This window comes from Ilyonectria robusta, assembly GCF_021365365.1.
Source record: "Ilyonectria robusta strain PMI_751 chromosome Unknown BGZ61scaffold_14, whole genome shotgun sequence".
In the NCBI taxonomy this organism is placed as follows: domain Eukaryota; kingdom Fungi; phylum Ascomycota; class Sordariomycetes; order Hypocreales; family Nectriaceae; genus Ilyonectria; species Ilyonectria robusta.
In genome coordinates this window covers 726293-754061 of record NW_025764448.1, presented here as the reverse complement: position 1 = coordinate 754061, position 27769 = coordinate 726293, and the positions used below count along the sequence as shown (strand labels likewise).

Sequence of the window (27769 nt, the reverse complement as noted above, 5' to 3'; positions counted from 1 at the left end):
GAGTCTGGCCAAACTTCAAAAAGGAAAGGAGTGGGGAGAGTTTGGTTATTAGGGTTAAAGGGTTAGCAATCATACTGAAGTTAATTTCCGGGTAGTCATTGACAGGTACGTAGACCTTCTCCTGCGTCTTGGTAGGTCTACGGTAGTCCTGGGGTGGGTGATAGTTAGGGATGGTCTTCATCGCCCTTTCGATTAGTTTGTGTCGTTCATCTTCGAGGCGCTTGCGGTATCGGTATTCGCGCGTGTTGATACGTCGACCGTGGTTGTCGTACTGGGGAGCGGGAGAAGGCGATCTGGACTTGGTCAGTGATGCGGGTTAGGGGTTGGGAGAGGACTGAAAACATACCGGTCGCCATCAGCGGGGACGACGTCGTCGATGCGGAGCTTCTGGCTGATCTCCTCGATACGCAAGTGCAGAGTGTATGCCTCCAGCTGCTCGCTAGTCATGTTGGACAAGATCGCGGTAGGCAGGCCCATTAGGCCGGCGGCCTTGTTCTCCGACGCGTCACCCCATCTGTTTCGCTTCTTTCGTCGTCGAGGACCATCGGCTTCACTTCGGGGCTCGGGGTCGCGCCCGCGCTTCAGATCACGGTCATCGACTTCGACGCGGCCGTCGTAATGATCACCATCATCTTGGTCGCCTCCAAAGCGGCGCTTGCCCAGGGGGATGTTGTTCGACCCCGTGGTGCCTTGGTTTCTCCACGACATCTTGGCTCTGAAGTGTGTTTTGGATAGCAACGAAAATGAATTAGATGCGATAGAAAGAAACGGAAAAAGCCTCTATGGAAAGAAGCCGGAGGAGATGTGGAAGTGATAGATGCGCAAGGTAGATTCTCAGGGTGGATTTCTCTGGTGTCTGCACGAAATCCAAAAATCGGCGGAATGTTATTCCGGCGCACTATTTGCCCCCTTCACCCCTCGCCCCATCATCAGGCAAAACTTGGTCATGATTGCTGACTGAACTGGAGAACCTTCGTCATGGGATGCAGTTGAATTCGAATTTTGCCTATACTGATTCCGGGTAATATGTGCAAATAGAACTGTCAATTTATGCGACATTGCCCATGAAGCCGAACAAACTAGACTTAAGCGCCATGGGGCAATTTCTCAGTGTCTCACAACCAACAAACATGGATGGCGAACCACGCAGAATCGCAAGACCATAAAAGCCCAGAATGTATATTCTATAATCTGTACCTGAAACCGGGTGTTTGCCAGTCCGTCGCGTCCTGGTCATGCAGCGATAAATGTACCCCTGCATCTGACGCAGTTCCAGGTCTTCCACCAATGTCACCATCAGCATGCTCTCGGCCAACCGCTCCTGCTGACCCTGCACTCCCTGAAAACCCCTCCTCTCGAGTCCTTTTCGCATTGAGAAGTTGGAGATGTACCCTCAAGATCAAAGCACAGGTGATTGCCAGGCTATAGCTTATCATTATCGTTTTGAAGGCAGTCTGGTACAGCGGGGCTTCATCCTTGCGGAAGAAGTGCGGTCCAGCCATGTTCCCGCTGCAATAAGCCAGGAACAGAATAGCTGTTATCGTCATTTTCTTGGTGACACCGCGGTAGTTGGACTGTACAAGTGCCATGTTGAGGGGCATCGCCGCAGATCCGCTCGAGAGGAGGAAGTAGGCAAAAAGGTGAACTCCATGAGGAACTTCGCTGCGGTTGTAAATGATGGCACTGCCAAGAAGACATGGCAAGATGACAGTGATGATCAAGAGACAATTTAGTGTGCGAAACCGGCCCGCGAGATAACCGCTCCCCGCAATGAAGGCCGCCGAGAGTAACGAGTACGGGATGTTGATGAGCGTGGACTGTAGGCTGGTGAATCCAAATGACTTGACGACAATGTTCGCAAAGCTCTGAGATCCGCCATTGGGTATCTGCGTCAACAGCTCAATGCCGAAGATGAGCCATGTCTTGGGATCTTTGAGGCACTCCTGGACTTGATCCCACTTCCAGTGAGCGTTCTCGGTGCTCCCGGTGCCAGCGGTAAGGGTCCGCTCAGTAGCAATCCGTCTCTCCTTGGGAGTCAGGAACTTGGCTTCCGAGATGGTATCTGGAAGGAAGAAGAACATCGGAATCGCCCAGAGGAAAGTTGCGATGCCCAGGATGAGGTACATCCACCGCCATGGACTAATGCTGCTATTGTCAAGGTGTCCAATCGCGAAGGCAAACAAACTCGCGACCAGTCCACCGACAGCGTTACCAGCGAACCAGATGCCAACTCGCGTGGGCATCTCGTCGCGGGTATACCAAGTCGAAGTTAGGAACATGAAGCCCGGCGTAATCGTCGCCTCCGCTATGCCTAACAGAAACCGCACCACCATGAGCCCTTCAAAGTTGTAACACGTGGCCGTGAGAGCGACAGCGGTGCCCCAGAACATGGTGTTGGCGGTCAGATACTTGCCAGTGGGAAGGCGGGCGATGAGGATGGTCGTAGGGTAAGTCCAAATCAGGTACCCGACGTAGAAGATGCTGCCGACCCAGCTGTATTGTTGGCCTTGGAGGTTCTGTCCCACGTGAGCTACATTGTGATGATTTGTTCATGCACGGAAAACCTACCGTGTCTTCGCGCAGCCCAAACACAGCAGCACTCGAGAGGATGATTTTATCCATGAAGTTGAACATGTATGTGACAAACAAGAGAGGGATGATGGTCCGGTCAATCTTCTTTAATACCAGCCGTCCTGCGAGGATGTCGGTTTTACTTCCCTGACGGTCGAGGCCTTGCCTGGTCGCGTCGTTGTGGCCACAGAGAAGCGGCTGGGACATGTCGTTTCCTTCTGCCTCTTCATTTCCCCTGAATATTTCATCTTCCATCACTATTCGACCATCCTGGTCATCGCCGCGAACCTGGGATGCGCCGCCGTTCATCTTGAATTCTCCAGAGCAACATGCTCCTTGAGGCCACGGTGAGCCTTCCCCGATAAGACCAAAGGTCTAGCAACAGGGGGTACTGGCAAGTGGTAGACAGGAATACGTGCCGCTCAACACAAAAGAATAAATGCTAGAAGACTGAAAGCCGCTCGCAAAGTGGAATGCCGATGAAGGGTTCAGATAAGTATGGCTGATGATGCTAGACTAAGATTACTGCTGAGGGCGCTAAATCCTAGCCGGGCGATTAGCTGCCCCTACTAACGGATCCACTAAATCTGCGTCAAGATCATCTCAATGAGACAGAACCCAACATCCGGCGATAAGAGTTTGACTCGAAAAATACCAACTAGACATCTACGAGCTCCTCTGTCGTAATCTAATATTATCTCCAACCATCTCCTCCAATTGATGGTCCTGGGAATTTGCAATCCCGCCCACGACGCCGTTCTCCGTCGGTGCGCTATCGTCTTTCTTGTCCAAACCGAGCCTCGCGGTTTCGTGCTCCTTGCTTAAATGATGCGCCCTGATGAAGAAACCAAGAAAAGCTCCGATTCCGGAAAATATGGTGTACTGCAAGGCATTAGTATAAGAATTTTCAAGGAAAGGGGGAAATTGGCAACTGACCATGATCCACATCCTGTCGAGAGACTGGAAGAATGCCTTCCTGACAATCAGTCGCGCGTCTGGTGGTAGTGTCTTAATAATATCGACGTGCGACGATGCACTTGCTCCGCTAAATAGACTCGCCATTTCGTGACCTAACCCATCAATGAGCATCTGCTTCTTGCCCTTGATCTCGTTCTGGAACAGAACTCCTCCAATGACGACGGAGATGGCAGTAGATAGAGTCCTGACGAAGCTCATGGCTGTGGTAGCAGCGGCAACGTCTTGTGTTGGTACCACCGTCTGGACCGCAAGAAGCGGACCCTCGAAGTTCATACCCACCCCAATACCACTGACGACCTGGAAAGCGATCAGCTTTGCCCAGTTCCTGTCCAAGTCGATGTCGATAAAAAGACCAATGCCGAGAGTCATAATGATCAAACCGCAGTGAACTGCAGGTAGATATTTGCCTGTTAGTTGGATGTAAACCCCAGTTATCGCAGCAGTAATTGTGATTGACAGAATAAAAGGCAGTAGGTAAGCCCCAGACCGAAGAGGGCTTGCCAAGAGGACGGCTTGGAAATATAGCGGCAGGTAGTACGCAACTCCCATGAAGACATATGCGTGAAAAAAGCAAACTGCATACGCTGCGGCTGAAGACCAAGAGTGGAAGAGGTGAACTGGAATCACAGGATACTCTGCCACCTTCCATTCATTGAGCACGAACAGGCCCCCGGTTATGATGCCGAACACGATCAGGCAGACGACGGTTGCTGAGTTCCACGGCTCGTAGACGCCACCCAAGTAGAGGCCGAGCAGTAGCATCAGAGTTCCACCAATGATAAGAAAGCCCCCAGGCCAGTCGATAGCCTTCAAACCTGCCCAGATAGGAGTTTGAGGCGATGGAAGCTTCAGTGTGAAAATGAGGACGAGAAAGACGGCCGCAGTAATCGGCACTAGAAGAAGCGGAGTTAGTGGTTTGAGCTGAGGTTGAAGAGAGTGGGACACACGGTTTATCCAAAAACACCATCTCCAGCTGTTTGAAAAATGAGCTTTTGTCTTCAAAGGTGAGGAGTTCACTAGAACTTACCTCGCTTGATCCGTCAACGCACCACCCAACACCGGCCCGACGCCCGACGCCACTGCCCAGACAATAGATGTCAATCCGTAGTAGAGTCCACGATCTCTCTGCGAGAACATATCACTAATACAGATGTTCACCATTGTCCCCATCCCGGCGGCACCAAGCCCTTGCACCGCCCTGCCAGCGATAAAGGCGCTAAGATCATTCACCAAGGCACAGATCAGGCTTCCAGCAAAGAATATGGCGTTTGCAATCAAGAGAATAGGTTTTCGGCCCCAGATGTCCGAAAACTTGCCCCAGGATGGTGTGCTGGCTGTGTGTGCCAAGACGTATGAGGTGCCGATCCAGGTGTAGCCAGAATCAGAAGCAAAGTGAGCGGCAATAGTTGGAAGAGCGGTGGATACAATGGTGATTTCGAGCGCAGAAAGAAAGACACAAGCGCATAGTGAGGCCATGACTGTGGCGATCTGTGCCTTTGATCTCTTTGATCTAGGTGGTGATGAAACGGAGTCATCGGGTGAGTCGGTGATGACATCGTTGCCACTGCCGTTGGAGTTTTGAATATCGGGATCTAGGGCTTGGGAGAGACTTGGGTCTCCTGCTTCATCCCTCGATGTGGTTTCAACTTTAGGTGCTTCTTGACTTGGCCTGTAGGCGACTTCGACGGTTGTATGTGACATGGCGGTATGATGAGCCGATGGGTTGCTACGGCTAGAGAACCGGAGTATTTGACGCAAACTGTGAAAACCTTTGACGAAGAATAATAAATAGAAGGGAAAAAAAAGCAGCTTGGGTTTTCTTGCTGTTGGAATCTTGGACACCGTATTATATATGCTGATGGTGTGCTCCTGATGACGGGACCCACCAGCTTGTTGGCTATGTGAATGCGATCGGATTCACCATCGGATCGGACCCATGTCGTAATGTGGCGTGCCCAATGCTCCGCGTGAGCGATGGATGAACCAAATCTCCGCAAAGCTCAGTCTTACAGGTCGCCTCGTAAGTCTTCCAGACCTTTTCCAAAATTCGGCATTTCCACTTTTGGGTGGAATTCCCTTGTTTTCTTGAGTTCGTGAAGGTTTGGACCGAAGCGCTCTAGACCGCACTCAACCGCAATACTACTACCATGAACAGAATCAAACATCCTCAACACTGCTGACTCGTGTATTGTATCGTATTTGCTACTGTGAATTACCTAGGATACAGATTTGTGCTTAAAAAAAGGTAAGTTTATGTATTGCATTGCACTCGTGGTAGAATCATGGAATGCTGAACGACGTAGAACTTCTGCCTCCCAGTGTTTGACTGTATTATCTTTAAATCTGCTCCCCCATAGCCTTGATACTAATCCTCAGCTCATAAAGTGTGCGGCCCAGTCCCTTAGTACGACTAATGTTAGCCGTCAAACCGAGCATGACACCGCAGTGGTTTATGACATTTGGTAGCCCATCTTTGACGTAGCGTTCGTCGCAAGATTCTGGAAATAACGTCTTTTGGGGGAATTTTTTCGAGTTTCTTTGGGAGATGAGAAATTGCCCAAAAGGTGGTTTGCAGAGTTGTTTGCGGAATGCCTCCATTTTGTGTTGAACCGTTCTAGGAGAAATGTCATCCTCTTCCACATGGCGTCTGGGAAAAAGCACTTTCTTTGTGGCGTAACCCATCTCCTTCATCAATGCGTGCATATAAAAAACACGGCACCAAAGCCGCTCCTCGTTTGTTGCGCGATCGTCACGATGTGTGCCCCAGATAATCACAGCGGAAACCTGGTGCGACGGTTGACCGTTCCATTCAGAATGAAAGTTGACAAAGTGAGCGCCGCCCAAAAATCTGTTCGAACCGTGTTCGCAACGCTCAAACCTCCATGGAGCCGAGAGTTCTGTTGTACGCGCTGAGTACTGGTTGAGGGGAGGGTGGCTCCTACCACTATCGGTCTCAAAGTGAACGCTTTCATCCAAATCAGTGATCAAATATAGTGGTCCAGTTGTAGGCTCTTCGTATGAATTGGATGGCATCTTCACAGCGTTGATAGGGCCATGCTTGAGGAGAATTTTGACATCCTTCCTAATTGCCTTGTCAAGGGAATAGATGACTAGACATGGCTTCAATAATTGAGTCATCAGAATTGAGGAACTCAGTACCTACAACCTAGGTCGAATAAAGGACCAGGATACGATCCTTCGTGAGATAAAATATGTTCCGATATGATGTCTCTTGGGTTGACACGGACGATGAGCTGGTTGTAGGCTCGACGATATAGACCAAACACCCCCATATCCTCAAGAATGATTGCAGGGCGAGCCAAATAGTCATCTTCATAAGCCAGGTCAAGGATACCGAGCCATAAAGACTGATTCAGACTTTCTACCAAGCCCGGAATGATCGACGTAACCGTGCCGGGACAAAGCCAAATATTCACCTTTAAGGCAGTGTCTGTGATCTCCATTGGGGCCATGTTTCCAAGAAAATCCTCTTCATATCGCTGATCGTTGTTGCCAAACCCCTGTCGTCCAATGATGGGTATTGGGTCCCTGAAGTTCGCGCTTGCAGGGGCCAAGCAGCCCATGGCACGTCCCTGTGGAATGTCTGACGGTTCAGCTCTCCAGAGAAAGATGGATTGATCTTTAGACCGCCTCAGGATGGCATCTTGGAGGCGCATAAACGCTTTGTCATCTTCGCCATAGAGCATTGGCATGTTAATATCGAATTGCCCGAGAAGGCAGTAAGCAGCATCTTCCTTTCGGGTGGTCATTCGACTGGATGCCCAGCTCATTTTTATGGACACGGCGAAACTGTCCAACGTTTGCAGGAGTTTGTCCAACGTGCGGCAATTCCTGCATACCCTGTTTCGAACCAGAGAGGAGAAGTCAACTTTCTGACATGAACATCGCCGTTCAGAGAAAACCTGGGGTGAAATGCCAGTACGATCGCAAAGCCGATCAAGTAAATTGTCATCTCTTGAACCGAACTTAGTCCAGTCCTGATCAAAGAAATCAACGATGCGCGGAGCGATTAACTCCTGAAGGGTCCACCCTCTGTCGAACCAACGGCAACTGAAGAAGGATGTGTCGTCCGGCTCAATACCAGTATTGAGACTGGGGTCAGTGACAGATGAGTCGGACAGGGAGGATGTTGACGGTACTTTGAAGTCGCTTAAAAAGACGTAACATATGGATGATTGCTGGTACCACTTGAACATCGAGTTGATGGCCTCAGATAGCTCTGCGCTGCTGCTTTTGTCAATACAGCAAGTGTCGATCCAGATGTATTCGAATCCATCTTGTTGCGCCTGCTTGCAACTCTGTTCCACCTTGGCGAAGGCGTGATGCCGCTTCAACTCAGCGACTGCTTTCTCTTTGACATCTTGAAAGACGATTTCGACATCTCTCCAAGTATGTGACAGGATGGCATATGGCGGGATCTTTTCCTCGCCAGCCAGGAAACTTTCAAGTTGGAAGGTGTAGACGTTGAGTAGGCGCATGGTGAAAAAATTGTCGACCTAATCTTGGAATTGGAAGTCTTTCAGGGCTGCGAGGAAGAGACGAAAACAGAGCCTGATTGAGGGATTGAGGCTGAGCGAGGCGTACCATAAGGCATTCTGCTGGATGTTACTGTGGAGTGCTGGCGTTGATGCTTAGCCACTTACGTCCTCCGTTCGTCTGGCAAGGATGACGGTTGGGTTGGACAGCCCTGCCAAAGCAGAGAGCTTCCCCATGCATGTCAGCTATTCTGATTTATATACCTCACAAGATGGCATGCCTAATGACAATGAACTTCCACTTTTCGCCCCCTCACGTCATACGAGAGGTGGGAGGTTGATATCGACATACATAAATAAAGCCCTCAGTGGGGGAACTTGGTGTTTGCATCTACTGTATTTTTCTTGTGCATATCGTAGTTGCCTGGGCCCACGTTTGGGCTTGAAGCTCATTGTTTCTTATCCGTCTGAATCCTATCTACCTTTTTCGCCTTGCCGCCATCCTTTGTTCTGGATTAGAAGTTGGCCTCTCGATTTAATGAGATATATCAGTCCCACTTATATTCTATAGCTTTATTGTCCACAGGCAGCAAGGTCATTGTCTATGGTTAACGAGGTTAGAGACAGAAGGGGCGGATTAAAAGCTTAATTGAGGCAAAGCTAACTGTGCAATAATATTGCTGTATAAGCTACATATCTTCCGGTACTGAGTGAAGTGCTAAAAGCGTATCTATATTGTTTACAACTCCTACATGGCTTTGATCAATCTGATAATATTGAGTAAAGCAAAAGAGTTACAAAACGAAAACACGCCGCCTCTGTTTATCTGGGTATTAAAAGTGGTTGCCCGCAGAGAACCCCAGCGGCATCCCTACGACCTGGGGGGTCGCCAGGCCAGGCGAAAGGCAAATGCACAACTGCGATCCTGGAAAAGGCTGGTGCTGATAACACTAGCTCAGGGTCGACGACGACAAGGTTGCCCTAGTGGTAGCAGAAGGAAACTGCAGACGGGGTTCATCCTGAGACTATTCTACAGTTGGAAGATTTTTCTTTTCTGGATTACTTATTAGAGGTTCCCATGGCCTAGAATTAGGTGGAATAGCGCACACTAAAACAGTAAAAGGTGGTTGCCTGCTGATCACACCGTGTTGGATACTGAAATCTCTAATTTGTTCATATTGACGGGCGTTAACGCCGTCCGAGCAGCTCATTTAAAAGGTTCGTAATGTAATTCCATGACCCTGAATTCTGGATCCATACAAGCAAGTTTGTTTCTCCTATCTTCCTCCTTGTTTAGCAAACTTTCATGGATTTTTCTTCAAACTGCGAGAATATTTTCTTCTAGTCCCCGTGCAAGAATAGGGAGGTACTCAGGGGTTCAGGAAAACAATCTCGCTCAATCCCACGTGCTCAACTGCGGCACTAGCACACTTGTCCTCCTCCTCCAAGCTGAACGTGCCCGAAATCTTGTACGCGTTCTCCTTACCCACCTTCATCTGTCCGCCCTTGAGCTGCCGAATAACTTGGGGGACGTCGTCACGCTCGTGCGCGGCTTAGGAGGAAGGGCCACGGGATGGGAATAGTGGCATCACGCGGGCACCCATCAAGACGATGCGGTCATAGGGCCTAATTGACAACGTGCACGCGGTGACGCCTCGGTGTCGGTGGCAGCAGGCGAGGAGAGGTCAAGGAAGACACTAGGAGGATGGGTGCCAGAAGCCGCTAGGAGGAAGAGCCATGGTGAACTTCTTTCTGGGATGGAGATGGGTAGGGAGATGATGGAGAACGAGTAAAAATGGTCTCTTTACAGCCTTGACACTTGGGACTTGAGTGGAGTATTTATTGAAGTTTGGTGTGGTCTAAATCGAGTTTGTTCATCAACACACCTTCAAGGGGCGCCCTTGCGACATGACGATCGATCGCTTCACCTCCACCCAGCAACAAGAAACGGAGTTAAAACGGCAGCTCCATATGAATGTATCAAACTCACTCTAGGCATGTATGGTGCCTGGGAAGTTGCAGTGAATATATCCATCGTCAAAAGTTGTTCCTTAGTCAGGTTGGAAAAGGCTAGGCAAGTTGACGGATGGAGTCCGAATCTGGAGTCGCCGGACAATTGCACTATTCCGAGCCTGGACATTCTCATAACACCACGTGCTGTGCTATGAAACGGAATTGACTTTGTCCTGTACGAAACACCCCCAGCAATACCCCGGCTTTTAATGCACAAAATCTGTAATTCAGACCGGGCCGCGTGGTTGAGACGCCGTGGTGTTCGGGATAGACGGGGAATGACGTCGACGTTTGGGGGTAGAGGGTGGCTTGGCCGCATCAGTTGACGACGACAAGCTTTAGCCACCAGACGGATTGATTGTTAATGGCAGGTTTTGGAGAGTAGCTTTAGTTATGCCTTGTGTGTTGCCTTGCGTACTGCCCGAGGTCGTCTGCCTGCTGGGATGGAATGCCTGGTGTATTGCCTCTTCTCTCGCCGAAGCAGCCTATCACTCCGGCTATCCAATCGTCCACGCAACCAAGCATATCCCTCCAGCTGCATGATCCGCGCCAAGCCAAATCCTTTCCGCGGACCGGCAAAGCCATCAGCAAACTCACCAGAGCACCGTGACTGGACGCTAGAACACCTCTTTCGGCTCCAAGATCCGTCTCCCCACCACCCGCCCCAGCACCATCCTTGCCCGCCCTCGCGAATGCGCCACTGCCCCTCGAATCCTCACCCAGCTGCCTCGGCGAGCATGCGAGCACTCGGCCAAACAGGCACCAGAGAGCTCTCCCGTGCGTCTGCGGGATAACGACCCCCGGCCCCTGGCAGCAAAATAAGCAGCCCGCGCGACGCACTATTGCTCAAGGTGCATGCCAGCCGTGGCCGTTCTTCTGCGATTCCGCGTGCCATTCGCCGCCTCGCACCGCATGGGCGCAACGGCCCACGGCGAATCAGCGCGCCGAAGGGCAGTGCTGACAGGGGCGGGCCAGGGCGGTTCGCCATTCAGCGCCGCTGCGACCCCGCTGCTGCAGGACGCTACAGCGGCACTGAGGGCGTTGGAGGACCGTGCAGCGCGCTAGAACCAGGGTGTCGGCTGGTGCAATTGGTGGTTTTGGCAGTGAACGCCCAGTGAACGCCCAGCGCAGTTGCTGATCGGCGGGGGGCAGAGCCAAAAATATCTCGTCTTAGTGCTGCAAAGCCCCATCCTGGTTAGCGAGAGACTCCATCGCCCATCTGATCCGAACGCATGCCATGATTGTCAGGGCTCGTCAGGTGTGCCATATCGCCCGCGCCTTTCTCCTTCAGAGCGAGTGTTTTCGTTCCTCGGATCCGTCCTTCATTCTTCTCTCCCCTTTCTCTTCCATCCGTCATTTACACACGTGGTTGTTTGTGACAGCCTCTGTGCGACAGCCGGGATACCAGAGCATGCTTCGTCCATCACTCAGCCCCGCCACTACCGAGCCCTGTCTGGATGTCACCAACTCCACCGCGACGCTCCTCGTGCAGCTGCCAATCCCACTGGCCGGGTTCACTGACTGATTGATTGACTTGCCTCGCCAGTCGACCATGGGCTGGTTCTCGCGGAAAAAGGTCAAGAAGTCCTCTTCTTCGTCCCAGGCCAAACCACAGAAACTACAGCAGGTCGCCCAGAAGCCATCCTTTGCTGCCCCTCCGAACGTGTACACGACCCGCCCCGCGCCGCCGCAACAGCTCCCACAGCAAAGACAACCGCAACAACAACATATACCACATCAACGGCCTCTACCACATCCCAATCTCCCCTACGCGCATCAATATGGAGCCCAGTCGCAGCCCCAGTTCCGGCCTGCTGGCTATCTCCCCGCACCTTCGGGATGGACGCCTCCGGTGCCAGCTTATCAACCGGTTATCGTGAACCACCAGCATTACTACCTGGGAGGACAACAGCAACCACAACTCCAACCCCAACACCACGCTCCTCCGCCGCCAATGCAGCCCCCCCAACCGAACCAGAGCCTCCAACCGTCGCAGCAGCATGTCTACCAGCAGCAGCACACCACGCTGGGCAGGTTCACCGGCTCCATGGTCAACCTCACCAAGGACATCGTCCCCGCCATCCCCCAGCTCTACGACGACGGCCTCGCCGCCTGGCATGGCTGCACCCAGATCGCCAACTCCACCGCCGCCGTGTACGACCAGGTCTACAGCCGCTTCAACAACGTCATGACGCTCATAGACCACGAAAAGTGCGTGGGCACCGAGAACGATCTCTTCCATTGCACCTCGAGTCCCATGCCCTCGCCGCAGTCCTCTCCGGACAGCATTTCTCCACCGACCCAAGACCGGGGCATCGATTTTCTATCCTCAAAGCCCAAGAAGTCTTTGAAGCCTAAAAAATCCCAGGCAACTTGCGCTGCTGCCGTCGTGTCTGGCAACTACTTCTCTAAAGTCGAGTACTACGCCAATTCCAAGCTTCCTCGGGACCTACCTCCGCTAGCTCTGTATGCTTCACTTCTCCTCCGGTTGCTCATTTTATAGGCAATTGCTGACTCCATGTTTCCCAGTTATATGCCAACCTGGCCAATACTCTGCCTCGCCGCTCAGTACTCCCAACGCGTCTACGACAAGCCCACCGGCGCCGAACTTGACGCCCACGTCTCGGGCGATTGGCTTACAGGCACAAAGGCAATGTGCATCAAATCGGTCCCCATGGACGACATGAACACCATCGTCTTCGCCATCCGCGGCACCGCCTCCTTCATGGACTGGGCTGTCAACCTCAACACTGCCCCCGTCAGCCCTCACAAGTTCCTCGACGACCCAGGCAACCTCTGCCACGCCGGCTTCCTGACCGTGGCTAAGAAGATGGTCCGCCCGGTCGCCGCACGTCTCAGGCAACTTCTGCGAGAGGACCCGTCCAGGTCCAGGTACAGCCTGTTGATCACGGGACACTCGGCCGGTGGTGCTGTGGCTGCGTTGCTGTACTCGCACATGCTGGCGGACACCAAGGAGGCTGAGAGCGAGCTCAACATTCTGACAAACTGTTTCAAGCGGATCCATTGCGTAACGTTTGGAACACCCCCCGTCAGCTTACTACCATTGACAAAGCCCGATCGGCCGAACCTGCGAAAGAGCCTGTTTCTGAGCTTTGTCAACGAGGGCGACCCTGTCGTCCGCGCCGACAAGGCTTACGTCAAGAGCCTCATCGACCTCCTCACCACCCCGGTCCCCACCCTGTCCTTCCCCAAGCAGAAGGACCAGCGGGGCAGGAAGAGCTCGTCCGACAACCGACGATCCCGGTCAAAGTCGACGTCCAAGGCCAACTCGCGCTCGGCATCCCCGTCGCGACCCCGGTGGAAGGTGCCTCCTTGCACCCTCAGCAACGCCGGCCGCCTCGTGGTCCTCCGCTCCGGCGACCCCAAGGCGCGGCCCAAGGACCGCAAGACGGTGCGCGAGCGCCTCAACGAGGGCGTCGTGGCCGCGACGTGCCAGGAGGAGCAGCTGCGCAGCGTCATCTGGGGCGATCCCGTGTGCCATCTGATGAGCCTCTACGCTGGCCGGATTGAGGTTCTTGCGGTGGGCTCGGTGACTGGAAAGGGGCGCTGAAGGCGATATTTGGTTGAAGAAATAACAAGTAAAGGAGTTTTACGACGGATTGGATACTACGAATCACGGTCAAATTGGGAAGAAACAAAACCGATGCGATATATACCTGTACTTTGGGGGTGTTTCACTATTTACGATACCATGGGGTTAAGGGATGCGCTGCTTGGCGTTGGTAAAATTGTCTTCATATGTGCCAAGGTCACGATCAAGAGGATAACAATCATCACTATCATGTTTTATTCTTACAAACTCTGTCCTGTGTCTAGCTTACATCTCTTCCAAGTCTCCTCCCAACACGAGACACCTTACTTCGATACTCTCGCGCAACCGCCCTTCCGAGGCCATTGGCGCACCATCCTCCTCGCCTAGATGAGGTTCGATCATCTCGAATGATGCGTGAGCGCACCGGCGGCGGCGGCCTTTCGAGTCACGTACTGAGTCGAAGCACTGAATCATCCATACATCCGTCGCCTCCATGGCGCTCAGATACCAGAACCGAAAGTCAGTCATGCCCCGATATCTACAATGGTATGTCTCCCCCTTGCGGTGCGGATAAATATGGTCAACTTTGATGAGATCCTCCTCCGTGACAGAAGGAGACTCGGCTAGACATAGGGGGTGATCAGTGATAGGTCCCCGGAGTGGCCTCCATACATTGATGATACGAAGTCGCAGTTTCCCCTGCTCGATTGCTTGAGCCTGTTCCGCTGGGAGAAACTGTTCGGCGCGAAGAATGGCTGCTCTCGCACTCTGGTCAACATGGACCTTTTTAACCGGGCGGTTCAGCTTTGCAGTTGCAGATGCTCGACGAATAGTGCGGTCGAAGACGATGACATGCTCGGCCCCGGGAATATGGGTTTCAATCAGCTCACGAGCGGTCTGAGAGTAGGCCATCCGGACCTGGTCATCGTCGGAAAGGTTGACGCCAGGTGGTTGAGGTTGTAACCTCAGCAAGGCAAAAGACTCGACGCCGAGGCGGAAGGCTGCACGATGCGGGTGTCCGCGAACATCTCGGATCAGTACGAGGTGGCTGGAGCAGGGGTAGTTCTTGACGCCGACACCGTTGCTCTCGGTGACGGTGAAGGTGGGCTTCTCATTGTCTGGAGGCGGCGAAAAGAAGTGCAATGGGCGAATGACGTCGCCGCCCTGGAGAAGAGCCTCAGGGACATGATGGCTTTGGTCGAGTGAGAGATGTCCACTGCTCTGGTCAAGGGGCTGATGGTCGCCCTCTGCGGCTCCGATGACATCTGCGCCAGCCGGGTCTGGGAATGAGGCTGAGACTTGCGTGGTACTAGACCCTCCACCCCATTCCGGGCCATGGTTGCGCATTGCTTTTATGGCTGAGGATGGTTCCATTTCTTCGGGTGAGTTGAGGAGTTGTTCGGCTGCAGGATGATTTGTCCTTTTCGTCCTTTTTCTAGGAAGCCGCCCACGAAGACTGATAGATTGGTAGACTTGTAGATCTTGACGTTTAGGCTGGGGCTCAACACCGCGTGATCGGGTTGTTAGCCGTATTTAACGACAACCCATCCATGATGCCAGCACAGCCCAACCCAGCCCGCCTTGTGGTCGTGGTTGCCTTCGATGACCTCAGGCGAAGCCTCGTTGCACAAGTGCGATTACCGCCCCCACGGAGAAACCTCAGGTCTGCGCATGCTGGTCAACGTCTCTCCATATCCCAGGCGGCCAAGCCTACGTCTGCATGTCGTGACGTCCGTCTGCGCATCCCAGCGTCCGTCTGCACATCCTCGTGGGACGCTGGAGGGTTGCTTCAAGTGCCGAGTCACATTCGAGTCGTATCGGGTGTGGGAGCGCAAGCAGGCTCTGCTCACAGGTTTCGGCCCTCGGACGGCGATTGGTGCGGTGAGTCGATACGCCCCGACGCTTCTCGCCGGTGCGTCTGCGTTGGCCGATAATGTGCGAGTCTGTCCTCAATGGATGGCATTGTCCTCGTGATTGAGGCCCCGTCGCCCAAGAGGCTGCTGCTCGTGCTCCCCTCCATCTTCTTCACCGCGTCGTCGTGTTGTCGCTGTCTCACTGGCCGCCGACGCAGCGATCGGCTATTGCTTTTGCTGCAGTAGTGCCAGTAAGGGAACTCGAGATTAGCTGGACACACCGGTCCATCACTGGTGTGTACAGATATGAGGTAATGCTTATCCTTTGCGTGCATCATGTGCATCATTTGCTACCACGGCGTACATCGCTGTCGGGGGCTTGTTGAATGTGACCCAGATGGTCGCCACAGCCCGTCCGACGGTATTGAGGTTATCCTCCCCAAAGTCAATTCGACCAAGCTCCCCAGCTTCTTGCATCAGATAGAGAACTTGTGCTCGAGTAAGGTAATTGCATGTACCCGCGGGAACAGGGTACCTTCCTCCTTAGGTGCATGCATAGAGGTACCTTATCGAGCCAAGTCGTCTCGGGACGTACCAATGCTCGCCCATACCTCCTTTGCGCCTTCCCCCCTTCCCCCCTTCCCCCATACCAGCCCGATCTCCCGAGCCCTCCTTCCTGCTTCGGAGTTTCCTCCTATGGCTTTCCGAGGTGGTCCTGCCTGTTTCCGTGAATAGCGTCTGGAAGCCGGGAAGTGATGAGAGGGTGGCATGGGGCACGCTCCTGCTTGATCGATGGTCGATGGTGGCATCATCCGACGGCTTTCGCTACCTACTAGGAAGGCACGCCTGCTGGGACGCGAAGCGCCCTGAGGTTAATCATCGTGCCCAGACCGGCGAGACAAAATCACCTTCACTCTTTCACACATCCTCGTGGCCTATTTGACTTATCTGACCCTCCCTTCTTCGTTCGTTGCCGTGCTTGTCTCTGTCTTTGTCTCTGCTGTTAGATTTCACCCATTCTCCATTCTCCATTCCCCAGTTCTCAGTTCTCAGTTCTCGGCCCTCCGCCCTCTATTCAACTGATGCCACACCGTAATCCTCACAGCCTTATCCGCCCTCTGCCGTGTACGTCTCCTGACGGCTATTCGACCACCCCGTCCGCCTCACCTTGATCTTTGGGTTCCAATACAGACGGCCCTCTCCCTCTGATTGCTCTGATTGCCCAGAAGGGTGGTCCTCCTATCCGATGACCCCCTCAGCCTACTCCCGAACGATGACCCCTTCAGGCACCGACGTCGAGATGAATTCAACCATTGAGGTTTCTGACACCACAAGGGCATTGCTTTTGGTTCGTTTCTTGCGACCTTCGGCTTTGTTTTTGACCCTTTGCTGACAATCATGGAGGCCGCCGGAGCTGGCATTGGCGTTCTTTCCTTGATCATCCAACTTGCCGAGCGTGTTGAGTCGCTCCGCGCATTTTGCAAGTCCTTCAAAGATGCGCCGAACGATGTTTCCGAAATGGGCCAGTGCCTCTCTGAGCTCCGCGCTTTACTCAAGGAGCGAGCCAGTACGCATCCCATGCCGAGTCCAGCCCTCAATGCCGTGCTTCGCCGCTGCGATCGACGCATCAAACCACTCGAGACCCTTGTGTCGAAGCTTGAGCCAGGTTTCAAGTCGCGTCACAAGAGGGTTCGAGTGTGGACTAGATTCACCACCACTCAGAACGCCGCAAACGTAAAGAAGCTCCGAGACGAGTTGGCCGATGCCAAACTTGACCTCATCATTGCAAGTCAGGCCATTTCCGGGTACGTTTCTATTAATAGTAGACACATCACCTCACCTCGTTAACGAGCCATAGGGGGTCCAACTCGGACATTTATCCAACCATCCATAACACCATTGACAGCTTCGAATTCAGTCAGGGGCATACTACCTCTACACCCTTGGCCGATACATCTCTGCCCAAAGAGCAGCTGGAACAAATCAATGACCACCTCGCCGAGATTAACGTGCAAGTCGCCGACCTACGGAATGCCTTTCCAGACTGGAGTCAGGGCTTGCAACTTCCTATGGTCAAAAATGGCATGAACATTCTCGTCCGGCAAGCCTTCCAGGAGGCCCTTGGGTCAGATGAGCTAAAGCAGGTCATGCATGGCATGCTGCAGTCATCTATGGGACCCAAAGATGAGAACTCTCTTGATCCGATGCCTGAAAAGAAGGCACAGCCCCCTGCCAATATGAATGAAACGGCACTCCAGTATCCTCGACCATCTCCTCTCCGAATCTGCGAGAAAGAGTATTCTTCAACTTGGGCCGGTTTCTTTGGCACCGTCTACTACCGTTCCCGAATCGTTCGATCTGGTGTTGACGGCGAAGATTACCGCCAGTACCCGCAGAGGGAGCTCGAGTCATCTTGGATCGTTGTACCATCGCGTTGGCTCCTCCGCACAGCATACTCGTACCAGATTATCAAGTCCACACGAGGTTGGAACCAGAACATCCAGACCTTCTCCGTTGTCCCACACAATGCCCAGATCTTCGAGTACGCTATCAGTGGCGATGTCGAAGGCCTTCGAGGCCTTCTAGTCTCCAAGGCCGCGAGCCCAAACGACTGCGATGCTCAGGGGTACACTGCGCTTCACCGTGCTGCTGCTCTTCGACACACTGAGTTCTGCCGTCTTCTCATCGACAATGGCGCCAACGTAAATGCAGCTGGCTTCCTTACTGGCGAGACACCTCTCCATCACTTGCCCGTCAATCGGTCTCGAACACAGGCTGATAAGCTATATGACACCCTCCATCTCTTGGTCAAATCAGGATCAGACCCGGGGATCCAGGACAGCCGCCGCCAGACTGCTTATGACGCCTTTGAAGCGTTCTTTAACTGGCCTGGTCGCATCAAGCTTCGCGAAGTCATGGCCGAGTGTCTTTCATGGCTCCAGGGAAACTCCTGGGATACAGATACTCAGTCGAAAGCACGTACCCAAGTCATCGGAAAACTGTACAATGGCATGGACATCGATTCCGCAGTGGAAAGTCTCGATGCCTGCCTCAAGCCAGATTCTAATCCTGGAACGGCCTTATCAACATGCCCACGCAGTTTCACTTCGCGTTGGACCCCCCTCCATGTGATGAATCACTTCCGAGTTGAGCCCGTCTGGCACCCCTGGTCGAAGAGTACGATCTTTCAGCAGAAGGGCATCTGGACTAAGGCTGTATCACGGGCTATCGAGTTGGGTGTTGATCCCCACGCTGTGGACTTGGAGGGCTGTACACCCACCATGCTGGCGCTTCGCAGCCTCTTCACGTTCCATGTTTGGCAAAACGCGCTTTTCACATTGGGCTACGACCTCGATGCGTTTGTCGCCAAGGAGTTTGAAGAAAACAAATCTCTCCGTCAAGATGGGTGGAGTCCTGATGCGCTGCGCTATCTCCTGGGTGTGCCAACAGAAAATCTCTACCTCCGCGGTGATGCTTGGCGCGAGGTTCCAGAGTTCATCTTCTTCCAAGACTGCGGCGGAGCAGATGGACTTTACGTCCGAAGCTGCTGGTTCCAGCTGCTCGACGTCCTCAAACACAAGCGGCTGCTCCCTGTCGGCTGGCAGACTCTGGCACTTCCGCGGAAGTTCTGTCGGGATCGAGAAGTCATGTACTGGAACAAAGAGCGAGGTTTGCTCGTTGATGACAGACCCGTGGGAGGTGCGACAATTGATCTCTCAAGGCTTCCAGGGAGAGATTTGGTTCAGGAGTTGGGCCAGCTGGGTCTTGTCTGGCAAGAGTGACGCCTTTCGCCTTTCCAAACTGAGAAGTTCCTATTACGAGGAGTTGTGTGGCTTTGGTCCTGTTTTCGGTTATTGGGAGGCTGCTGTTTGCAAAAAAAAAAGATTTACCATGGTTCGGGTGGATGAAGATACTGCGTAGCACACATCAGTTGCTTCGTTGCCTCTACAACACATCGATGAGTGCGGGGTCAATGAGTTCCTCTTAGTAGAGTATAGTTTGTCATGAGGATTCGATTTCCTATCTATTGGTAACGCCGGGTGCTATACCGTCGTGTTCTGTCCTTTGGGGTACTAGATGCCCCATCCATGGCTTTGCTTGCCTCCCATTCCATTCCATTTGTTAACCTTCCATCTCTTGATATCAAGGGTCCGAACCCCTTGTCCCATTCCCAAATGCACCAAATGCAGGCAGACGACACACTAGACTCCCATGAGATTTGAATACAGAAAGCCCCGAACTCCAACACGCCGGATGAATCCACTCGATTCTTCTCGAGAAACAGAACTCAAGGAGTGCAATACATGTAATTAAATCAGCGTAACCAAGGGAAAAGAGTCAAGAAAAATAAGAAGCCACGACGTCGCAATAATCTTGGTGTCGTGGAAGCAGTTCAGTCGGGTCGAACTCCCCTTTTAGATGACAGGTATGAGGGATGGTGACAAAGAAAATGTTGTAATGGCGACAGCTGGCCTTGATGCCAGTGGTGGGTGATTGGCGTTGTAGACGTTCTTCAGGGTTCCCCAGCTGTCGGTTCTTATTTATCGTATCGCTCCGAAATCCATGTCATTGGGAATTGGATTCATCCCGGTCATGGTAGTTCCAGTATCAGATCCGGCTCGTTGAAGCCCCTGGAAGTCGCCAACTGTCCTCATGGAGGGTTGGCCCTGGAGCTGGAAATTGCCCTGTCGTTGTTGTGCTTGGCGCATGTTGTACATCCCATTCATCGAATGTGATGCAGGCATAGCCGCAGTACTCATCCCCTGGTTGTGCATGCCTTGCGAAGGCATGTTGGCTATTTGAGGTTGACATATCCCTTCATGGCCCTGATTCCCCTGCTGGGCCAGATGCTGATTCTGAATTCCATTCATAGGATTCGACTGTCCAGCATTGCCCATTGGACTCATTACCATGTCGGTCATTGGAGTGCAAGCAAAGCCGTTCATGTTGTGAGGGTATTCTATCCCGGGTGACATGACACTAGGCGAACTGACGAAAGATCCATTCATGTCAGCAGCTTGTTGGGTGACAGGTGGTGTTCCATTTGAAGGATTTGAGTTTGACGACTCGGGTGTGCCGCCGGCCATGTCGATTGAGTACTTCTTCTCGTATTCGTCGACAGCGTACTTCTGGTTATACTCAGGCTCCATGGACATTTGCATCTGGGGTGGAGGCTGAGCCATGCCAGCGTTGCCGAAGCCATCAAAGATGTCAATGTTGGCGATGTTGGAGTTCTCAGGCGCGTTCTGAAGCATTGGGTTGGCCAGACGGGGAAGGATCTCAGTGACCTTGCTCAAGAGCAGGGGAAGGAATCGGTAGTCGCCATTTCGAGTAATCGCAACGATGCTCAGGAGCTGGTTCAGATACTCACGGGGTCCAACTGCGAATGGGTCGCGCGATGGGGGTTGGATGGCAAGTAGCTCCGTCATTGAGTAGCAAGTCTCAATCAACTTCTCAATCTAGATGTTGTTAGTATTGGATTCAATAGTTGGTAATTCTGAACGTACCAATCCAGAGCCGAGAAGTTCCATGCCTTGGCTGGGGAACTGTGAGGCCATGTTCATCAGGAGTTCTCGGGACATATCCATAGGATACTGGAAGGAAATGGAGTCCTCGCCATTGCCGTTGATGGTTCCGTTGTTGAGCTGCCAGGAGGTGTTCTTGAGCCACTGCTGGTTTGTACGTAGCTCTGTCAGGTTGGAATCCTGGCACATGTACGATTGGACAAGGTCGTTGAGCTGCTTCTGCAGGCCTGTGATGTGTTGGGCTGAGAGATGGCGGCGAGACTTGTTCCACGTGGCAGTAAAGGCATCATCGAATGGTCGGTAAAGGTTGACCAACATGATGAAGCCGTTGAGCTGATGGGCTAGAGGGTCCGTGGGATCATCACCGAGGGTAGGAGGATGGATGGTGGCCTGGAGAGTCAATGGTCGATGGCGTTGGATAGCATATGCTCTGTGGGAATCATGGTCAGCTCTAGCACATCTCAAGGGCTAGTCATATCAGTCTAAACATACCTCTCAATCACCAAGAACAGCCAAAAGAGGCGTCGTCGTCGCGTGGCCTCGGCAGCATCAAGCTGCATGTAGTGCTCTTCCTTGTTCATACCAGCCATGTGGATCATAGTGGTGGCCTCACGCAGAAAGTACCAGGCCTTCTCGTGCAGTTCCATGCCGTAGTAGCACCCAAAGATGAAGAAGTTGGTTGCCAGTACATTGAGGTTGATGGAATCCTGGTACTCATAGCCCTTACGAACACGGAGCGCTTCCTCGAGCAACAGTTGGCTGGAGATGAGGGTGGCACCCGGGTTCATGTCGAGGTTGTAGGGGTCGTTGGCGGGCATTGTCATGCCAGGCTGAAGCATGATGAAGGCACAGAGCGAGGTCATTAGGCAGTACGCGTCTCGATTTTGCTCCATGTACATCATCTGCTGCTCGATCTGGCGGCGATCAAGGATGGGAAGTTGTGGGTAGAGGTTGTCGAAGAAGAATGTGACGCAGTCCTTGACCAACTCAGTGGACAGGAGACCAGGCGTCGGGGTCAAGCCAGAACTCGCAGGTGAGCATGCGATGCCGTTAATTCGGTTCTGGACCTTGGCGGAGAGGCTCGTCTGTCGCTGGGTCTCGCGCAGTTCACTGATGACCTTGGCGCGGGAGCCCTTGGGGCCCTTCTTCTGAGGGATGGCATTGTAGGTGCATGAGAGTTGGGCGGCGGAGCAGTTTCGACACGGGTTGATGCCGTCACACTTGACCTTGCGACGATGACAGGCGTCGCAGGCCCTCTTGACGGCCTGGGTCATGGCGGGCAACGTTGGCAACAGTTGGGATCGTGAGATCGTCGAGGCTCGGGGCAACAGCGGATTGAGTTCGCGAGGGCGAGAGTCGCGTGGAGACGGCGTCGAGTCCCAGGAGGTCGGGACTGTTGTGGAGGACTGGATGGGATCGTAGAGTCGCAGTGTTTTGGATTTGAGGTGGTTGTCAAGCCAAAAACCAAAAGTCTGGGGATATTGCGGGGGGAAACGCTGTGGAAGGAGCCGTCGAGGAGTCGAGTCGGTTGATTCGGTGCAGTTGGCGGTCGAATGGGCGGGGGATGTGAGGGCTATTGCAGACGTGCAGGCGTTATTCGGCCCTTTCGACTTGGACCATAATGCGGGGATCCTGGCCAGGTGGTAGACGAGGCGTTGGCGTCTGGGGTGATGTGAGGTGTGGTGGTGGGTGTGCTGTAATTACCGAAGAAGGCGCCTAAAATGGCGAATCGAGGTGTCGTCGTGAAGTTTGTGAAGTTGGTGTTGTGCTGGGGACAGGAGAGAGTGCGTTGGTGGTGAGATGAAGGGGAGGAAGAAGATCGGTCAAGAGCCAGGCAAGAGCGAGAGCAGAGAGAGAGTGGGCGGCCCCAGAAGGAGACTCTGACGACGGGATGGGACGACCCAGAAAAGGCGAGAGCGAAGGGCCGGAGGTACCTTCCTTCCCTCATTCGGGCCAGACACTGTGCTGTGGCGGTACGTACTGTACGTACAGCGGACGAGACATCCCAAAAGGGAAAGGGCTGATGCGAAAATTAGCGGGCCATTTGGTGGAAGCCAGCCAGGAGCCGAGAGACAGAGAGCGCGAGGGAACGAAAGCAAGCGCTCCCCAGAGAGGACACTCGCAGCAACAGGGCAGGCAGGGGGAAGCGACCAGGGGCACCCGGGGGTGGGTCCAAGTCTTGAATCTTGGGACTCCGTTGGTCTGTGAGGCCCTTGTGGTAAGCACTGTGGGCACTGTACACACACTGTCCGCTCTCAGCGTAATGTGGCCGTGGTGTGTGTCTGTGTGTCGTTTCTGTGGACGGGGCCCGTGTCTGGGGGGTGGTGTGGGTGTGATGACACATTACACAGTGTGCGTGGGATGATCTCCTGAAGGAGCCAGGATGAAATATGGGCTGGGGCTGGGGCTGGCGAGCACAGACACGGGCGCGGGCTGTTTTGGTGCTGTTTTGGTGGTCGTCTGGGCGAAAGGGCGGTGCGGCAGGACGAGACAGTGGCGTTGCCAGCAGGCTCAACAGGGCAGAGCACAGGGCACAGGCTGCCTGCACTGTACGGGGGCCACAGCACTGTACGGGGGCCACAGCACTGTGCATTGCCACAGCTTACAGTGTTAATATCCGACCCAACGGGCATCCCCGGTGGCGGCCCCCTCGCCCCCCGTACTATGCTGCCTCGTGCTGCCCTCTCAAGTCGCACCGCGCGAAGAATGTGCTCTTTCGTGCAGATTACAGTGGGCAACTTTCGTCTGAACAAGGGGGAGAGGGCGTGACAGACCAGGGACGAATGCTGGCTGCTGGGCCACCACTGCGCTGTAACGTCGCACGCCACAGTGCAGCAGACAGTGTGCGCGACGCCCCAAGCGGCGGATGGAGGGCTGAGACACGGTGCAAACTCTAGGTAGTCAGGGCGACTGCATCAACGCTCAGCCGGGGGAGATGATTGATGGCTGAATGCGTGTTCTCAGCTGTGGTGGTAGATGCGTTCATGAAAACTCGACGAGGCGAGACCAAGCACCAATAAAGCCACTGACAACATCGTCCCTCGACGGCTTCCCCCATGGAACAAACTCTATGGATCAGTGTTTTTCTAGTGCATTGGCGGTCGCAGCGGATGGCCGGTCCGCGCGTGGGATAGGCCACTCATTGGACGGCTCCAACGTTGCGTTAGGGGAGGAGACGGACCCGCGTACAGTGCTTCGCGAGACACAGCGACAAGCTGACAGAAGCATCCACACTGTGCTGCACTGTCGCCGGTGTTGCCCGGGCTCTCCCCGAAATCTCGACTCTCGACTCTCGACTCTCGACGCTTGACTCTGGATTGTGGCTCTTCCTTCATTCTGTCGTGACTTTGACTTTGACACCCTTGTCTTGGTTTCCGCTCCCAATGTCTTGATTTGCTTTCCAACTGACCCTGCTCCGCCTTGCGCCTTGCCATGAGCCCTGCCAGCTAGCCATTTCAGGTCACGTCAGTGTCAGTCAGTTTATTTTGCGTCTCCCGTGCTCCATCCAGCCAAGGCTCGGTAGCCACTACCGGCCGTGCCATCATATCATCGGCCGAAATTCGTCGGCACCCGCCGACCCTGGCCCCGAGCGGTTTTAACAAAATTCTCGTTTGTTCAAAGAGCGGTGATATATTTTCTCTCGGTAGCTATCTGCCGTATATCCGCAGTCCTCTTGCCATACGGACAGCGGCCGGGCCCACTAGAGTGGCTCCCATTGACCGCACATCGTGATGTGTTCCGTGACGGCATGGCCTCATCACGTTCAGTCCCCAGTCAGAGACAAACACCACCTTTCGTCTAAGCGAGGCATTGCCTGATTCTCGAGTCAGGGTTTTGGCTCTCAGCCAAATCCACTCGTGGTATCTCACACTCGCATTGCTAGGACCGTGATAGTCCTCACTTGGGAATGCCTTGCCGCCTCACCGTCAGTGCTTTTGCTCCTATCTCTCTGCCATTCCCCCCCAACCTGCCCTGTCTAGTGGTCCATGGTTCCGAGGCAAATGCCGTTCTCTCGATGGTAGAGGCAATGATCGTCCGAAACATTGCTTGTTGTCAGTCAGTTTCTATTGACCTGTCACCCCACGGTAAGACATGCTTCTCAACTACCGTAAACTATGCACCTTAAAATGAACCCGAGCGAACTTGTCTCTCTTCAGCCAACACATTTACGGCTGGGGCGGTTCGGCATACCAGATGACCCAGTACCTAATCATCGGATCGTCGATACGCCCTGCTGGGACCGAGATCCTCCTCGACCCGACGCCGCGGATCGGGATCGCTCCCTTCTGAGGCACGGGAAGGTTTTCGGGTTCCTCCTCAGGCCTTGACTAACATTATTGCGATTCACCTTGAAACAATCCGGGCACAGCAAGGTAGTTAAGATTATGATAATCACAGAGTGCGTCTTGGCAAGCACGCTGCCGTCTATACTAGTCCCCAGGCCGTGCCTCTCCCTTCCAACAGGGCCCTGTTCCGCACTCTCTAGCGTTCTTTGACGCACTATCAGCAATCTATACAAGTCCCAAGGTCAGTGCTTCCCTGGATTCAGACACCCGACAAATGAAATTCCCATCTTCGACACAGTGGCTTTTGCCCTTCCAAAGCACATTGCCCAAACAAAGAAAAAGTACATGCCGCTATGCTCTGTTCGATTAGCTCCATCCGGCTTCACTTCCCGACCCGCAAGGAGGTCTAATTGCCATCCCAAGCCATGGTCATTTCAGCTGGCTTTGACCTTCTCCATTCCGCTCTCGTACTCTAGCGCAGCGCCGAGAAGTGCGTTCTCCTGGTCATCGTGTTATGCCGCCCTCGAGACTATCCCTTCACTTGTAGTCAGGTCGGGATTGGGAGTATCGCCTCGACTGCGAGTATCGTCTCGACTGCGAATGCCGCGAGTTGGAGTTGGAGGGACGTCTCGAGCGTGGGGTCTGGGTATCGTATGGTTGACTCTCCATCAAGTACCCGTCCATGCTCGCGATTCGTTTCGCATCCGCAGCGCGGTTAATCACGCGGCTTGGGTGGAACCAGTTGAACAGCAGGGCCACGAGCGCCATCAGGGCCGCATCAAAGATGTAGATCCAGTACTCCGTCGACTGCAGCTCTCCCTCCTTGCCTGTGATGTACTCGGCCACACGGAAGGCTGATCGCACCAGGATGAGGAGACTCGTCACGTACAGAACGTACAGCAGCTTACGCCACGGCACGGCGAGTTCATACGATTTTTGGGTGGGCTTCTCACGGATCCGCATGTGAAAGACGAGGGTGACGACCATGAAGAAACCGAAGAAGAGAATCTGGATGCCCAGACCGCCGATGATGATGTTCTCTCCCCTCTTGACGTCGTCCGAGTTCTTGGATGTCGCGAGCATGCCACCACCTGCAATTTAGTGTTAGTGGCAGTTGGGCAAAATAATCATCGTAGGGTAACCCACCTCCACTCTGAGCGAAGAATGACAAGACATCGCCGGCAACAAAAACCTTGGTCAACCAATTGGGTCGGATGAGGGATAACTTCTGAGCATCTAGAAGGACAATGATACGACCGAGGATCATATAGATCGAGGCCGCGTAGAGCGCTGGTCCGAGAAGCAACAAGATAGACTGAATGATGTATGGGTTCTTGGTGAAGTCAGGTGCCTCCTGCGCCGACATGGCACGTCCCACATAACCAACCGCCTCGACTGTGGATTCCCTGGTTAGGCCAATATTCGAGCAAGTTGATCCCGACATTGCAACTTACAGAGACAGCCGATCAGGAACGGGATGAAGTACCATGTCCGGTTGCGGAACATCTGCCATATGTGGAGCAGCGCCGAGATACCGAAAACAACCACGAAGATGGCTGCGGCCGGTAGTGACGGGTCATAGTTGTAAAACTTAAACGAGGACTCGGCCATCTTGGCGATCAGGGCCTATGCGAGATCCGAGGAAGCTTTGAGGTTGTCGTGTTGCCTTATACGACCCTGGTCCTTCAAGGCGGGTCGTATCGTGCAGCGGTCTGTCTATGGAGCTGTGCGGGGAGGTGATGGCGAGAGGATTGTTGACGATTGGGACGGACATATCTTTTCCACTCCATGGTATATATAATTCTCGTTCCGTGTAACCGTATTTGTGCTGTTGCCCCTTGATTTCTGCTTCAACGTATTCATAAGGCATTGAGCTCTGTACGCGGAACTGAGCTCGTGTTGGCAATTTTCACAATTGTACAGTGGCCAATCCTTCTACAGCGGACATGCCTTCGCAGTGGAGCCGCTACAGAACCGCCCAACTCCACCACAGCTCTGAATACGTATACGCGTATTCGCCAGCGCCGGACCGTGTTCTTTCGTTCCATAATCTGGAAACCAGCGAACCATTCGTGCTGAAACATGCCACGGCGGCTCGAAATAGACACTTGTCAATGGGCATTGGCTCCAAGCCCATCTCCCTATACGCGCGAGCACGGAGAAAGCCGCGCGCATGGAGCGAGCTATCTACGGTGACAAAGCCCCAAACACGATGGATGACGCAGCTGCCCTCCATCTTGGTGTTCCCCTAGCATAAATCGCCACGTCCGTGAGTCGGGCGGTCGCTATTTCCGGAGAAAATCATGCAGGAACGGCTTGGCTTCGCGGTTGTGAAGCGTGCTAGTGGTGATGGTTCGCGGCGGCATGCGGCTTCAAATACGGGGCGTCGCGACCTTCGCGGAAAGCCGGCAAGGAGCATCAATACAAGACGGCTGCAATCTTCTCAGTGTGCCTTATTTTATGGATCTTTGTCCTTTATTCTTCTCAAAATAAC

At 53.5% G+C, this 27769-nt stretch overlaps 9 protein-coding genes across 9 annotated transcripts; 3 read left to right on the top strand and 6 right to left on the bottom strand.

Moving 5' to 3' along the window:
• Positions 1–1184: 1184 nt before the first annotated feature.
• On the bottom strand, positions 1185–2826 carry BGZ61DRAFT_495455 (major facilitator superfamily domain-containing protein; the record flags this gene model as incomplete). The annotated part of the gene is made up of 2 exons (XM_046250886.1): positions 1185–2516; positions 2569–2826. The coding sequence occupies 2 exons, from the start codon at positions 2824–2826 to the stop codon at positions 1185–1187; spliced, it is 1590 nt and encodes a 529-aa protein (XP_046102414.1).
• Positions 2827–3216: 390 nt separating this feature from the next.
• Positions 3217–5361, bottom strand: BGZ61DRAFT_589902 (major facilitator superfamily domain-containing protein). Its single transcript, XM_046256602.1, has 4 exons — positions 4577–5361; positions 4497–4522; positions 3508–4442; positions 3217–3453 (listed from the first exon to the last, which is right to left on the bottom strand). Exons 1-4 carry the CDS (start codon positions 5248–5250, stop codon positions 3238–3240), a joined length of 1851 nt encoding a protein of 616 aa, XP_046102413.1. The 5' UTR covers positions 5251–5361; the 3' UTR covers positions 3217–3237.
• Positions 5362–5715: 354 nt separating this feature from the next.
• Positions 5716–8027, bottom strand: BGZ61DRAFT_455100 (uncharacterized protein). The gene is made up of 2 exons (XM_046246327.1): positions 6713–8027; positions 5716–6659 (listed from the first exon to the last, which is right to left on the bottom strand). Exons 1-2 carry the CDS (start codon positions 7764–7766, stop codon positions 5887–5889), a joined length of 1827 nt encoding a protein of 608 aa, XP_046102412.1. The 5' UTR covers positions 7767–8027; the 3' UTR covers positions 5716–5886.
• A 3583-nt stretch (positions 8028–11610) lies between these two features.
• On the top strand, positions 11611–13629 carry BGZ61DRAFT_495452 (Alpha/Beta hydrolase protein; the record flags this gene model as incomplete). The annotated part of the gene is made up of 2 exons (XM_046250885.1): positions 11611–12524; positions 12588–13629. 2 exons carry the CDS (start codon positions 11611–11613, stop codon positions 13627–13629), a joined length of 1956 nt encoding a protein of 651 aa, XP_046102411.1.
• Positions 13630–13896: 267 nt separating this feature from the next.
• Positions 13897–14958, bottom strand: BGZ61DRAFT_534382 (uncharacterized protein; the record flags this gene model as incomplete). Its single annotated transcript, XM_046254143.1, has 1 exon — positions 13897–14958. The coding sequence occupies one exon, from the start codon at positions 14956–14958 to the stop codon at positions 13897–13899; it is 1062 nt and encodes a 353-aa protein (XP_046102410.1).
• Positions 14959–16862: 1904 nt separating this feature from the next.
• On the top strand, positions 16863–19246 carry BGZ61DRAFT_534381 (uncharacterized protein; the record flags this gene model as incomplete). The annotated part of the gene is made up of 2 exons (XM_046254142.1): positions 16863–17269; positions 17323–19246. The coding sequence occupies 2 exons, from the start codon at positions 16863–16865 to the stop codon at positions 19244–19246; spliced, it is 2331 nt and encodes a 776-aa protein (XP_046102409.1).
• A 759-nt stretch (positions 19247–20005) lies between these two features.
• Positions 20006–22263, bottom strand: BGZ61DRAFT_356150 (uncharacterized protein; the record flags this gene model as incomplete). The annotated part of the gene is made up of 3 exons (XM_046240771.1): positions 20006–20923; positions 20972–21419; positions 21482–22263. 3 exons carry the CDS (start codon positions 22261–22263, stop codon positions 20006–20008), a joined length of 2148 nt encoding a protein of 715 aa, XP_046102408.1.
• A 1118-nt stretch (positions 22264–23381) lies between these two features.
• BGZ61DRAFT_549105 (uncharacterized protein) lies at positions 23382–23986 on the top strand (the record flags this gene model as incomplete). The annotated part of the gene is made up of 2 exons (XM_046255419.1): positions 23382–23557; positions 23598–23986. Coding segments are annotated over 2 exons (465 nt in total), but the record flags the coding sequence as incomplete, so codon positions are not given.
• A 1477-nt stretch (positions 23987–25463) lies between these two features.
• Positions 25464–27116, bottom strand: BGZ61DRAFT_56772 (RTA1 like protein-domain-containing protein). Its single transcript, XM_046255975.1, has 3 exons — positions 26730–27116; positions 26422–26670; positions 25464–26366 (listed from the first exon to the last, which is right to left on the bottom strand). The coding sequence occupies exons 1-3, from the start codon at positions 26884–26886 to the stop codon at positions 25813–25815; spliced, it is 960 nt and encodes a 319-aa protein (XP_046102406.1). The 5' UTR covers positions 26887–27116; the 3' UTR covers positions 25464–25812.
• Between the last annotated feature and the right edge of the window lie 653 nt (positions 27117–27769).

Bases quoted from the DNA above. Each gene is read 5' to 3' on its own strand.
- BGZ61DRAFT_455100 (XM_046246327.1), bottom strand. From the start codon at position 7,766: ATGTTCAAGTGGTACCAGCAATCATCCATATGTTACGTCTTTTTAAGC. The intron at 6,660-6,712 runs GTAGGTACTGAG...AGCCATGTCTAG, and splicing joins TCCTTTATTCGACCTAGGTT to TCATCTATTCCCTTGACAAG.
- BGZ61DRAFT_589902 (XM_046256602.1), bottom strand. From the start codon at position 5,250: ATGTCACATACAACCGTCGAAGTCGCCTACAGGCCAAGTCAAGAAGCA. The intron at 4,443-4,496 runs GTGTGTCCCACT...CGCTTCTTCTAG, and splicing joins ATGGTGTTTTTGGATAAACC to TGCCGATTACTGCGGCCGTC. The intron at 3,454-3,507 runs GTCAGTTGCCAA...AATGCCTTGCAG, and splicing joins TCGACAGGATGTGGATCATG to TACACCATATTTTCCGGAAT.
- BGZ61DRAFT_56772 (XM_046255975.1), bottom strand. From the start codon at position 26,886: ATGGCCGAGTCCTCGTTTAAGTTTTACAACTATGACCCGTCACTACCG. The intron at 26,671-26,729 runs GTAAGTTGCAAT...GGGAATCCACAG, and splicing joins GTTCCTGATCGGCTGTCTCT to TCGAGGCGGTTGGTTATGTG. The intron at 26,367-26,421 runs GTGGGTTACCCT...ACTAAATTGCAG, and splicing joins ATTCTTCGCTCAGAGTGGAG to GTGGTGGCATGCTCGCGACA.